The 13,649-nt window shown below is 37.4% G+C and overlaps 1 protein-coding gene across 12 annotated transcripts in view; it reads left to right on the forward strand.

Annotated features, from left to right (window-relative positions):
* The first annotated feature begins 2,147 nt into the window (after nt 1-2,147).
* mark2b (MAP/microtubule affinity-regulating kinase 2b) overlaps nt 2,148-13,649 on the forward strand; it is a 64,832-nt gene continuing 53,330 nt past the window's right edge. For 3 of the 12 annotated variants that reach the window (XM_047386428.1, XM_047386425.1, XM_047386429.1), the window contains exon 1: nt 2,148-3,438. In XM_047386428.1, coding sequence (XP_047242384.1) covers nt 3,388-3,438 — 51 coding nt within the window. In that variant the 5' untranslated portion in view covers nt 2,148-3,387. The remainder of the gene's footprint in view (nt 3,439-13,649) is intronic. The other 9 variants (XM_047386419.1, XM_047386423.1, XM_047386424.1 and 6 more) reach the window with 6 other exon arrangements.

A 13,649-nucleotide genomic window follows, 5' to 3' on the forward strand; every position in this document is an offset into this window, starting at 1 on the left:
ATCAATTGACAAGTCTTGCCACAGATTCTCAATTAGATAAAGGTCTTGTATTTAAATTGGACATTTTAACCTGTAAATCTGATATGATTTCAATTACATTTCATTGAACCTCTTTTCTTGGTTGATGTTCTGCTGGAAGGTGAGCCTTTGTATGGGCCTCGAAGAGTGTTTCTTTCAGGATTATCCTGTATTTAGCTCCATTCATCTTCCCATTAACTCTAAAACATTGGAGTATTAATTTTACACCACACACAGCATTTTGCATCAAACAAAAGCTCTGTCTTGGCATCAGAACATTAGCTACAGATAGCCCATTAGTGGAAAAGTTGCAATACTCCACAAACCACTGTACATTTCAGTTACATTGGGGTTTGATTAGTAAAAAAACAACATTAAGTATGCTTTTTTCTTGAATAGGTGTAAAGGGGGAAAACTAAACGTTTAACAGTTGTAAGACAAAGGGACAGGGCTACTGAAGAAACATCTGGCTCTTCTTCTGAGCACCATTTAAATATTCTACTTGACACAGAATCTCTCCATATGATCTGACTGAGTTTGAACTGTTTTGCAAAGAATTATGGACAAAAATATTTTTTTGTCTGTAGATGTGCAAAGCTGATATAAACATAACACGGCAGACTTGCAGTTGTAGTTGTAAAGAAAACTGTTCTATAGTTAGAAACATGTCAGTCCCATATAATGTAAAGGCGAATACTTTAGGTTTGTTACATAATTTATTTGTGCTGGTTTTGAAGCCAACAGTTAATGAAGAAAAATGTGTCTGTCTGTGTTAAACAATTTTCTCGGAAAGAAAACAGATTATGTTTTTGCTACCATAATCAATTAGGTTTACACTTTAACTGGACTGATTTTAGTAGCATCAAATGGGTGCTGACAAAGTTCAACCCCATATAAACCCGTAGGTTGTCTTTAAAAATTCACATTTCATAAATTATGATCAAAATGATGTCATCTGTAATACAGAGTTATGCAAAGCATTATTTATGTTTCTGGAAAAACTGGAACAAACATCTGAATGTGCAATAATTGTAAGAACTGTAATGTTTTATGATGTGTAATGTATATATGTGGTAAATCTTTTATTCTTTTAAATTGTTTCTCACAATATGGAAGAGCCTAAAATAAAAAGGTATTTATCTCAAATAGTTTTTTGAAGTCTGATGCACTCCTCTGAACACATCCATACTAGCACCTGCTGTTTTCTGACCTTAAGGAAGTCTGGTCAAAGAAATGTGCCGGTTCTGACTGAGCCAACACATTTGGCCAAATCCTTTGCATAAATTGTGGTGGAAATAAACGTTTTTTCCACCTTTTCAAATAATGCATACATTTATTTAATGCAAAATACGTTATTTTTGCTGCACTGTATAACTTTACCATTTATTTTTCACATTAAACATGAGTTAAAGTTTGTGCATCATAAACTAGATAATGTTCATTCTATTACGGAACAGCTAAGGCTTACCAATGTGCTTCACACTTTATCCATAAAAGGTAATAAAATACAAAAGAAAGAACCCTAATAATTACATATATTTAATTAAACTCAAAGAATAATAGAATAAACACAACAAGGTTACTAAGTATTCATAATCTACTTGAAAGGCAAAGAAAAAAGATGAAGATACTCAGTGGAGCATGCATTGAGAGTCCATAGAGCTGGAGCAAATACAATGAAAGGTTCACCTTTATTATTATTTATATTCATCTGGATCTTGAAACACTTATACCATATATGGGCAGTGAAGCACATATTCTGTTGCTGCAAGTGTGGATGGTGTGTGAGTTTATGTTTAATTTTGAGAGTGATTTATATGGTTTTTACTATTACATATGTAAAAAGAACATCAAGCCAACTTTTTAAATTCTGCTCATGCATTTTTGATTACAAAAACGGATTGTATATCAAATAACCACTCCTTTTTTTTTTTTTTTTTTTTTTTTTCCACTTCTGTATGCTGATTTGAAAACATCAGTTACAAAGCATACATAGATTGTTGGTTTCATTATAAAAGCTAGGAGCGGTAGCACATGAAGAACCGTTTTGGAACTGAGCTACATGAGTCGGATCCCGGAAAAAAGCCGGAATTCCCATCTCTAGGCGGTCAGTCGCTGAGCAGCGAAAATTCGGAAAAAAAATCGAGCAAAGCCGAACACAGAACACAGAACTCCCTCCCTCTCGCCAATCTTCCTCTCTCTCAGTCGTGGTGCAAGCAGCCATGTTGCTGTTATTGGCTTGTTCCGGTATCAGGGCAGGATAGACCGCATTCGGGGCGCAGCTCCTCGCCTTTCTCCCCCCCCCCACCTCCTGTAACACACACACCTCCTAAAGAAGAAAGCCCCACTTTGCCCGTAATGGATTCAACAACTTGATGATTAACTCTTCCTTCAGTCGGCGCACCGACAGGACGAGCTGCTGCTATATCGCCACACTGCAGTGCAGCACTTGGTGACCGACCTTATTCGTATCACGCAACGCGAGAAAGAAAGAGCGCCGGTAATCTGCGTGGATTTTTGATTTTTTTTTTTTTTTTTTTCCTCTTTATGCGGGACGCCCTTTTGGCAGTCAGCACCACTGCGATCTGTCGCTGGGCGATAGAAGCTAACTAGCTAAGGTTTGCCCTGAAAGAGACGTTCGAAATAGCGATTTTGGCTAACAGTTAGCCAACGCAACAAATTCAATTCGGGGTTTCTCACCTGGCAATGTTACTGTTTTACAAAGTTTTACCTTTCGTATCTCTCCTTCCAGGAATCTCCGAAGTGGGATATTTTGACTTGTCCTGTCAGAGTCGGGAATAACTTTGGCCTGAAAGTTTTTGGACCTCGGACCTAATTTCTAAGCTTCAATGTAACATCTGCTGGCACAAGAGGAGAATTGAAACGGCGTGGAGGAGCGTTGTGAAGATAACATTGGATAAAATATTTATTTTTTTTCCACCAAGAATTAAGCTGCCTTATCGCCTTCAGCTCAGCCGTTGCTCAACTTTTTTCCTCCAAGCTAGCACAACAAGCTAGCTGTCCCAGAAACGTCCCGGTGACTACTCTGCACACTTTTTTTGGCTCTCTGTCTCTAAATGCTTATTTGGACTTGAATGCTTTTAAACCAAGCAGCAACCTGAGGACACCTGCTTTTCCCTACGTTGTTGCCTCCTGACAAACATGGGGCACGAAGTTGCTACAAGCTAGTCGCTAGCTCGCTGGCTAACTCCCCTATCTAGCCGCTGATGTGGGATTCAACTTGTTGATTCAACGGGGGACATCTGTTGGAAGTTTCCCTCCACCATTAGCTACAAGGGGTTTTAAATGAGCAAGAGACGCTGATCGATCGGCCTTTCTTCACGGTTTTCTCCGAGTGTTTGGGATAAAATGTCAACAAGGCCCTCACAGGGGCAAGTCATTGAAATTTCAACAGGGCAGGTAAGGCGATTCTCCCGAATAATGTCATAGATACGTTTCCACAGCGGGAGTACTGATAAGCCGTGTTTGGTCCTCGGTTTTCTCCGTTCTTTCGTCTCTCTTTGTTGTCTTTTGCCACACAACAATGATTCACTAGCTTGCCTACGCAATTACACTGGATTCCCCACTCCTTGTAGCACAGCAGAGCAAATTTAGGTTTCTGTTTAGTCTGTATCTCCTTCCTATTTGACTCTCTGCCACTTCGACCTATTGGAACAAAGACAATTCAACGTGATCGCAATTTGCTGGACAGTGCAGATGATCAGAAACATATATCAGTAGGTATTGTTGAAAAACTTCTAAAGAATCCATTTGAAAGGGACTAGAATAACTTTCGGACCGTACCAATATTGTATGTGTTGGTTAGAAATAAGACTGCTACGCTTTTTAAAAGCTGGAGTTTTGAGGCAATTTGTGTCCCTTATTTTACACCCAAACCAAAAACCTGTGACTAAACATGGGCTGGTATTATAACCTTGAATGATCATATAACCGTAACATTATGACATAATTGTATGTTCTTTGCAACTTGCCAGCCAGCTCGTAGCTCCTCAGCTATAGTCAGTGTTACCTTCGGTGTTATGGGTTTTCAACTAAGCATATGTATGTTTTTAGTAGCCATAAAGATGTTCAACCAGAAAGTACTGGTCCTTTTTTCACTTTCAGAAAAAAAAGTTGCCTTTTTTCAGCCAGCTGACCATAAGTGTTCAGCAACAAGGTCGAGAGGGGCAGGACTACATTTGGCTATGCTCCAGGGAGGTCTGCCCACTCTGAAACATCTCTAGAATCTCATTACAAGGTCTTTAAGTGGTACGGATGCTGTGGGAAGATATATTTGTGGTTTTAAAACCACAACTTTGCAGAACACTGCTATACCTTGATGTGAGGACAGGTCTATGTTTAGCTGCAACCCAGAAATACCAAAACAATGTGTCAATTTCAGATTTTATTTTTATATTGCCATGAAATGTTTAACAAATAGTTTTTGAATGTTTAACCTTTTATTTACTGTTCAATATATTTTCACTATTAAAAACAGTGACAGATTATTCTAATGTGAAACAAAAATACATTAAACTTGCATTTCTTTTTCAAATGAAACATTATAATCAAGTTCTGAGAATTAGATGCATGCATTTTTCTGTTTTTGATTGCTGGAATAATAAAGTGGGTGCTCACGTTAAACTCTATTTATTGTTGGTGTATAGATACTGACTATTTAAAAAAAAAAAAAAATCATGTTTTCTGGAAGATCAAACACTGTTTAGTTGAAACTTCAACAAAAAGTCACGAGTGTTGTCAATAGAAGTGGAAAGAAATGGATCATGACTGGTATTGTGGGCATGCTGACGTTTCCGGTGGAAATTCTGGAACTTGCACCCTGAAATAAGCAAATAAAAAAGCATCAATGGCAGCCACAGACTGGCAGATATTAATATATTAAGTTCAACATGATCGAGCAGATGCTCAAAAACCACATAGTTTGTTTCACTGTGGATCTGTAGCTGGTGTCATTTACCTGTGTTGTGTGGAGTAGGCATGGGTTGGTTGCTAGTATCAAGGTCAAAGATCAAGGCTTAAAAGAAAATTGCATTTATATAACCACTTAAATTTCATACCGTTCATGTGGTTTAAAATACTTTTATTTACATTTGAGGAATGTGTTGGAATGACCGGAGTTTACTCTGGTTTTAGGAAGTATAATTAAACGCTGTGCTACCTTTTAGAAATTTAGCGGTGGGTCTTTGTTCTGGATTGTGCTCGTGTTTGTCAAACTAACAACGAATAAATGGATAGCAAATTCAATCATTGTTAGAAAATATATAGACCATATTTTCTCTGAAGCAGTAGGAGTATATGTTGCTTTTCAGGTTAAAATAAAAGCAGTTATACATTTTTATCTTCAATATTTGTGTTAAAAATCATATTTTACTCCAGGTTACCGTTACATGAGGATCCCATGCACAACCTTAGTGTGAATTAAGGCTAGAACATCAGCTTTTAGATATACAGGGACTCTAATTATTTTATTCAGAATGGCAATACCCTGGTACAGAAATTCACGCTAAAGAAATCAGTTTGCGTATTGTTTGCACAGGGCAATGTTGACTCAGGAAAACTAAATATTTCCCACCAGGAAGTGCTTGTTTGTTTTGACGATGGATCCTTAACAATAGGAACGAGCTTTTAGCGATTATGATGCAGATACAAGCTTCCAGCTGAATGTCAGGTTTGATTTACTATATATTAAATTGGTACAAATGTATAAAAATATTTTGTACTGTTGGGTTTCAAGTGACCCATTGAGGTTGAGTAGAAGCACAACTGTCATTTCATGGTTTATACAGGTGCAGGAAGTGATTATAAACACTGTAACAATACACATCATCACATGATGTCAAACAATGCTCCATTATCTCTTCTTAAGCTAAGAGGTTTCTAAATAGGCTGGAATAATCACTTTGTGCTCTGCAAAGGATTTGAAGAATAGAAAACAAATTGTTTTGTTGTATGAATTAAGGGCTGTTAAGCCGTGCAGCTCAAAGCTAAAAAGCAAAATAAAAAAATAACACTGTTTTTTATTTTGTCTTGTAAAACGCTTTAAGTTGTCATGTGTTGTGAGTTGTATAAATAATTGGAAATGAATTAGATGTTTCATAGACCGGTGTTATTTAGGTGACAAGGAAAAGCCCTGTGATTTTCAGACCATGTACTCATCTGGAAAACGGTGCAGAAGTATTACTCGATGTCCCATTTGTTTACCTCCAGTGTCGTTTATCATGGCTTTTGCAGTTGCATATTAAAGGCCTGACCACTGTAAAAAAAAAAGAAAAAAAAAGTCATTTTTAAAACTATAATAAACCTTATTTTTATACGTTTAATCCCTGTCACCAGCAGGTTGGATCAAAGCTGGAACTTCTAAATATTCAGTGTTTGCTATGATCTTAAACTAGTTATCTTTTTGTTTGATGTTGACTCTTGCTTGAGTAAAAATGCATCTATTTTTAACTATAAACTGCAAGTTGTACTGCTGGGACAGCTGTAGACGGCTACAAAACAGGTCTTATTTTTTGTCCCAGGAACGGTAGAAGGTTCTCAGGAACGTTGGAAATATTATGGCTTCTTGTGGACAACAGTACCAGCCCAGGCTGTTATGCAGTTTGTGTTGTTGATTAGGGCAAAAGAACATTAACAAAGCATAAAATAAACTTCATTAAAAACATCCAAACAAAATTGTATTTACTTGCACTCACCAGTACTGACACGAGACATGGAAAAAAAATAATACAAGTCAGTGTAATTGTTTTCATTTGGTCACAAGATTGAATCACCCCTCTGTTTTCTACTTTCTACTCTGAAAAGGCAGACCTCAGGTGTGTGGGCTTCTGACGGGCTCTTTTCAGGCGAAAGGAAGGCTTCGTGGTGGTGGACATTTGAGGGTTCAAAGGTTTTATGTCTTTGCTTTGTGTAAAAGCAGGATGATGTCAAGCGTTATCAGTTGATACCCTGATCTCGCTCCATGAGTCAACCTGAGCCTGTTGCCACATTAAACAGTACAGATCATTGCCTCCAAGGTACTGTAAAAGGAAAAGCATGTTGACCACATGTAGGTGATGGCATGAACCCCACGCAGCCCAAGCATTAAGCACATCCACATTTGGCTGTACCTTTATTGGAGCCCAAAACCAGAATAAAACACTTAACGTACAGATTAATGAGCTATAGCAGTCGTGTACTGTTACAGAATGGACATAATGTAACGGTAAGAAACAAATGCACAAAAGCAAATTGAATTTTATACCTTAATTTTGGAAAACACCCCAAAACTGTGGCCAGCACAAACGGTTTTTAAAAGATTTAGCCTTGGACGAATTGTAGCCGCAGTAATACGAAGCGATGTCTGATGGGACTCTTCAACTAAACTCAAGCTCCAGACTGTATGTATCACTGGTGTTATGAACTGAAAAATGTAGAGAAATGTTTGCATCTAACAATTATTTTGCTAATCGATTAATCTGTCGACTTTTTTTTTTTTTTTTGATTAATCAATTTGTAGTCGGACAGCAAAATGTTGCTTAATATGAGATTTTTTACAGAATTTGAACCAGATGAAGCTAAAGCTATATACTACTTGAGTAGTTCTGCATAGAACATATTTACATTCAAAGGTTTTTTATCTTACATGTAAATATTTTTTGTTCAGTTTTGGCCTAATTACTTTTCTGAATGGGTTGTTCTTCCAGCAAAGGGCATATTTTAGAGTCTGTATACAGTTAACGATTATCTATTACTAAATTACTTGACGAACATTTCAATACTTGATTAATCAAGATAAATCCGATTGTTTCAGCCCTAAAATGTTTCTTCCCTCTAAACAGATAAATGCTTTGTTTTAAAAAAAAAAAAAATCTTAATTCATACAAATATCTTATTTCCTAGTGAAGAGCTCTGAGTATTTAAGAAGAATCATTAATTTGACTAATAACATCAAAGACTCCATATATTAAATCTAAGAAAACATAACTTGTATTAGGTGTTCACTCTGAACGTTGAACAGCTGAAGATGGAAGTTATTTTGTTGCATTGCATGTCAATGTTGAGATCTTTCAGGTCACGTCTTGTAACTTTTGTTAAAAATATGACCTAATCTGCTTTTGGTAATTTTGTACGTTTTTTTTTTTTATATCATAAATCAGATTTCTGCAGTTCCTTACAGCTTTCATTGAAATGGTGTAAAATGGTATGAACATATGACAGACATTTTTGGCGGTTTTGAAACTAGAACATTTTAGACACCTTGGGTATACCTTGATGTAGGTGAGCGCTGCATGCATGGTCTTCATAAGCCTTATGAGTCGCACTTGGAAAGATGTGCTGAGTGTTTCTTATTCCAAGTCCACATCTCTGCTTTATGGGCTCCTTTGTATATTCATTGCTGTCATTAATTTGAGAACAGCTAAATCAGTTTAATGTTTAAACATTATGGTGCCTTTCCTACACTTGATTCTAATGGCAGTATAATAAGACTGAACCTTGTGCCATTTTGATATCACAGCTTTATAGCAATTAGCTTTGTTGACGAATCCAGTACGTGGCCTAGTGGTTAGAACAGGAGGTTTGTGTTCCAGAGGGGACACAAGGAGCCAGGTTCGTATCCCACAGATTGCCACTCTGGGTCCCTGAGCAAAGGCCCTTAGCCTCAGAATGCTCCCCGGGCGCTGCACAATGGCAGCCCACTGCTCCCTGTAAGGGATGGGTTAAGTGCAGAGGACAAATTTCGTTGTAATGTACATGTGCAATGACCAATAAAGATAAAGATGAAGATGAGATGATTGTATTCTTAAACAAACAACATCGTTCAGGATTATTCATTACTTGATAGTTTTCCTGAGCATAATTTACCGTTGCAGCGTACTATTTGTTTTTCAGTGAACCTCAGCCAAACGAACAGAAAAGAAAAAGTTTTAAATATTTGCTGTTAAGTCTCGCTGGTGCTCAGCAGCTTTTCCTTTCAGGCACGTGGCTGACAAAGAACTGACGACATTAAAATAGAAACAGTCATGAAGATGTGTATTAAATATCTATCTTAATGTTAAATGCCAGTGCTTTTAACAGAGAGATGAAGCCATTAATGTTGCATTTTTCTTGTCTGAACCAAGTGAGAGTGGGTTCTGGCCGGATGAAGACAGATAACCGTCCATCTAGAGTAGTTCCAACCCCTCATTAGGACGATGAGGGCATTACATTTATGCTCTCCTTTTCGTCTTTCCCTGCCACATAGCAATTCTTTCTCCCTAGTGGAGCTTCATAAACGATATGAAAACAGTAGAAGAGGAAGATATATTCCCTGTTGCTGTGGTCATCCCATTTTTAGGCCTGGGGTAATGATTGCAGTCTGAAACCCCCGCCTCCGCTCTCCCCTTGAAACATGTGACTTTCATCCTATTGAAGTCATTTATTCATTAACCCAATCACATCTAAACTGGTGAGAAGTTACCATTCAGAAGAAAAGGTTTTTGATCACTGCCTCTTCTCAACTGGGTTTGTGGGTGAAAGTTCGCAGATGTGTACTCCCACAGAAACGGTCTGTTTTTAACGTCCGTGTATAGAAAGCTTTCGGTGTCACGTCTCCGGATACAAGACCTAATGGCACAGCACATGCGGCAGTGACTTAATTTACCCTGCGTTTGAGCTGTTCAGGCCTCTTTTTACACATTACTGCCACCTAATCTGTGCGTTAATGGTTATGAGTCCAGGGTGGAGGTGGGGGAGCTCGTGGAATAAAAGCAATCTGCAAAGACAGCCTACTGTCTCGTTGTCATCAGCGGTTGCCAGGCATATAAGAGAGCTGTCGAATATGGAGAAGTGCCTTGTGACATGTCTTTAATGGTGTTAAATGGCAGATATGTTAAGTGGCTTTGATCCGACATGTTGGTTCATTCTGCGAGGCTAATACTGGCAGTCTGTTTGAGGAACCTGTTGAAAAGGAACCCTTTCATGACCTGAAACACAAAGCACAAAGGATTTGTTTTAAATACAAAGCTGTAGGGGTTTTATTTGATTTACTTTATCACAAAACCTGTTTCACTGAGGTGATTGTTACAGTATAAAATGTCTTCAGAACATTGTTGCCAGTGTTAGGTCTGCACTCTGTGTCCCCTTCCCTAGGCATGACCGACTGATTTCCTGTCTTACAATATCTACACAGATACATCTAGAAATTCTGGTCGATCTTATTAGTTTTGTCCTTTTGGTGTCATTGTTTTGGTAGCTGAACAAACTGGATCCTTCTCTTATTGAAGTTTGATGGAGGTGAGCCATTATTTAGTGTGCAGTGACACGTAGAAGTGTTGTTGAGAAAATGCAAAATGTGGGGAAGGAAATTACTTTTTAAATGTTTTTATTAGTTTAACTCAAGTGTTGTTTATTCAAGACTCAATTCCCAAAGGAAATAAAGCAGAGAAAATCAAGCACAATAATAGAACACCTAATTTGATGATGTAAAAGTACTCTGTGACCTAATGTAAGCCAGATACAAAAATGCTACCTATGCAGTTTTATTATGACCGTAATTTTAATGCTATTTTTAAGGAAAATAATGTAATGCACAAATTACAGCCATCCAAGGAGAACTTGTAATACCCAGTTTCTTAACATGCAATTGTCTGATTCCACCTGCTTCCATGTATTTGTGTTGTGCGCTTATCTGTATACAAGTGTGTGCAGACGCAGACAAAACCTCATCAACTTGGGTGAATGCAAAGCCCAGAAAGAGCTTGCACCATATTTTCTTCATCATCTTTACAGTCTCAAATATTCTCTTTAAGACATTTAAACATTTCTTATAAGGTGGTATTTTATTACACAAGTGATTCAAAGAAGAAGGTGTTTTTACAAGCTTTATTCAGCTTTATGAATCACATAGTAGGGCCACTATCCTCCTTACCCACTTGTTGCTGCTCACTGCCAAGCAGCTGGCTGAAAGATGGCTACATTACACCCCTCAAACTAGACTGTTTGGAAATATTTATGGTTACACATAAATGACACAGTCATGTAGTGGAGATTAAAGTGCGTCACCCAATACTACCCAACTGCTGTTTGTCTGTTTGACAACCTACTGCATTCTTCTGCAAGCTATAACTCAGCTCAGGTATTTTCAGTGTGGGCGAGTTAGTTAGCCTCCTGTGAAAGAACTCCCAGGACTTGGTCACCAAACTTGGGGGCTTGTCTCAATATGACACCAGAGTCTACATGGTCTCATAGCGTTGTTAGCTAGTACCTCCTGGCAGACACCACATAGTGGCATTGGAGCGTCTTCAGGTCTACTCCATGAATATTCAAACTTTTAAGTAATCATGGTTATACTTCCTTCTTTCTTTGCTAGGCCCAAACTCAGTCTCCTCATTCACTGTAGCTTTAGGTACTAAAAATCAATCTATTTTGTCTCAGGCATGGGCTAGCTGAAGTTGGCTAACTGTCAGCAGTTACTTCTTCCAGTTTATTTTTTCCCCCTAATGAACCCTGGCGACCTTTATGGAAGTCGTGTCCCACAGTTTGAGAAAAGCCCTGCCTTAGCTGATTAGTTCAAATAATTAGCTAGAGTAGAATGATAAAACTTTATACAGGACAATAAGACCTTGAAAACTACAGGAAAAATTGAAAAATCCTTTATCCTATCTGCAGCAATTAACAAATGGAAAACACACAGATGCACCTAAAAAATGTCAGCAAAAATAACATGGAATCTGTATGGTAAGGTCAATACAAAGTAAATAAATCAGTTATGACTAATTATACATTCACTCACTATAACAGTGGGTGTTTGTTCTATATGTATCAAAATACCAATAATTAAATTATATATCATCACTGTAACTTTAATGATCGGTATGTTACATTATCTTTAGCAGCAATGGGAATACTTGTGGCTTTTCTGTTTTTTAAACTAAAGCAAATAAATCACATTATACGTTTTGTTTCAAATTTATGCACAAATATCTTTTTACTCAAGGTTATCATACCATGAGAGTCTCATATTAACCCATGCCTAATTTAGAAATGACACCACCACCATGCATGACGATGTACCTTAGTCGCCAAGTTTACAAACACCACCTGCTTCTGTTGTGCATTTGACATCATTTACATACTTTCTGAAACTTCAGATTAGTTTTAAACTGTCAAACGTCAGAATTTTTACATTGTTTCTTGTACCAATAAATAGTTACATGTCCAGATCATGAATCTTAACCCCGTTTTGTACTCGTTTGGGATAAATACCAGCACTTCTTTGTAGGGGTTATGGGAGTCATACAAATATTACTATTTTTTTATGAAGGTTAAATTTGTTAATCCTCATAATTTCTTGTATGAATGAGGTTTTAGTGAAATGTCATATGGTGACCGTCCTAGTTGTAATATAGGAATGCCTGAAATGATATGAATACATTTAATGTAAAATAGCTTGTAAAGGACTAAATAATAATTGGCTTACATTTTATTAATTTCTCTTCCTAGAAGGATGAAAATCTTTTTTTCTTTTTTGCTTGAGAAATTTCTGGGCATTTTTTTTTACATAAAGGTTTGCTAACTGTCTAATAGCCTGTATATTTCCAAGAATAACTTCACATACAGGGATTTTCTTGTTAGGTCTTTTGTAACTTAAACCAAAGACCATTTGTTTGTTTTTAGGAAAGTCTCATAAGATAACATTAACTATAACTATAACTTGAAATCCCACATTGTCATACTGGCAGTTGGCCTGTATTTGAACAGGAACTGGCCTGAAATAGGATACCTGTATGCTGCTTATGGTTAATATTTTCAGTCATACATGCCCTGTGTTATTGGAACTTTTGCTCACAGGGAAGTCATTTGATGTTGTACCTATTTGGCCATGTTATTATATGACACTATGACTGGTTTTGAAAGTTCAAGGGGTGTGAATACCTTTTGACTATCGTCAAGTCTTCTGGTTTTGCAACTTTTCATGTAATCTTATTGTTTTGTGCCAAATCGTCATATAATGTAGTATTGCAATTGTTAAAACCCAAACCCTTCCCTTCTCTGATGTCACATTATCTGCTTTTTATGTAATTTGCCATCAACCTTTTGTTTTTCTTTTAGATGGTGGTGTCCGATGTAAGGTTCAACCGATTAACCTCTTTTTACACTTCAGCACAAAACAGTTTGAAAATACTTGCTGCTAATTAGGTTAGAGGCGATGGTGCTGTATTTGTGGATTTCTAATGTATGAGATTAGTAACACCTCCTGCTGTGTAGTCTAGAGACCCCTGTACCACCTGTGAGCTAGCGTGGCAATCTATTTAGCTTCTGAATAAATTTAATAATGTTGTGCCGACTGCATTGTTGTCTTGTTTCTCAGCTTTAGTTTGTGTTTAACTTTGACCTATTATACCTGTCCCACTGTGGCTTGCAGATTAAAAATGCTGCTAAGCACCGCAGCAACAAAGACAAAGCAAACAGAGTTGGTAATTTGAGTATAGCTAGGCGCGGGTTGATGTTTTTCACCTGACACCTTGGGGAGTGTAAGACTGGTGGAGATTTGCAGCAAACGTATGAGCAAGAAACTCTATATACATGAGAGTTTCTGAATTTCTAACACATAATGTCACAAGCGATTTGGTGAAGACGTTAATAATTAGGCG

The sequence above is a fragment of the Girardinichthys multiradiatus genome, chromosome 14, assembly GCF_021462225.1.
Source record: "Girardinichthys multiradiatus isolate DD_20200921_A chromosome 14, DD_fGirMul_XY1, whole genome shotgun sequence".
Lineage (NCBI taxonomy): Eukaryota > Metazoa > Chordata > Actinopteri > Cyprinodontiformes > Goodeidae > Girardinichthys > Girardinichthys multiradiatus.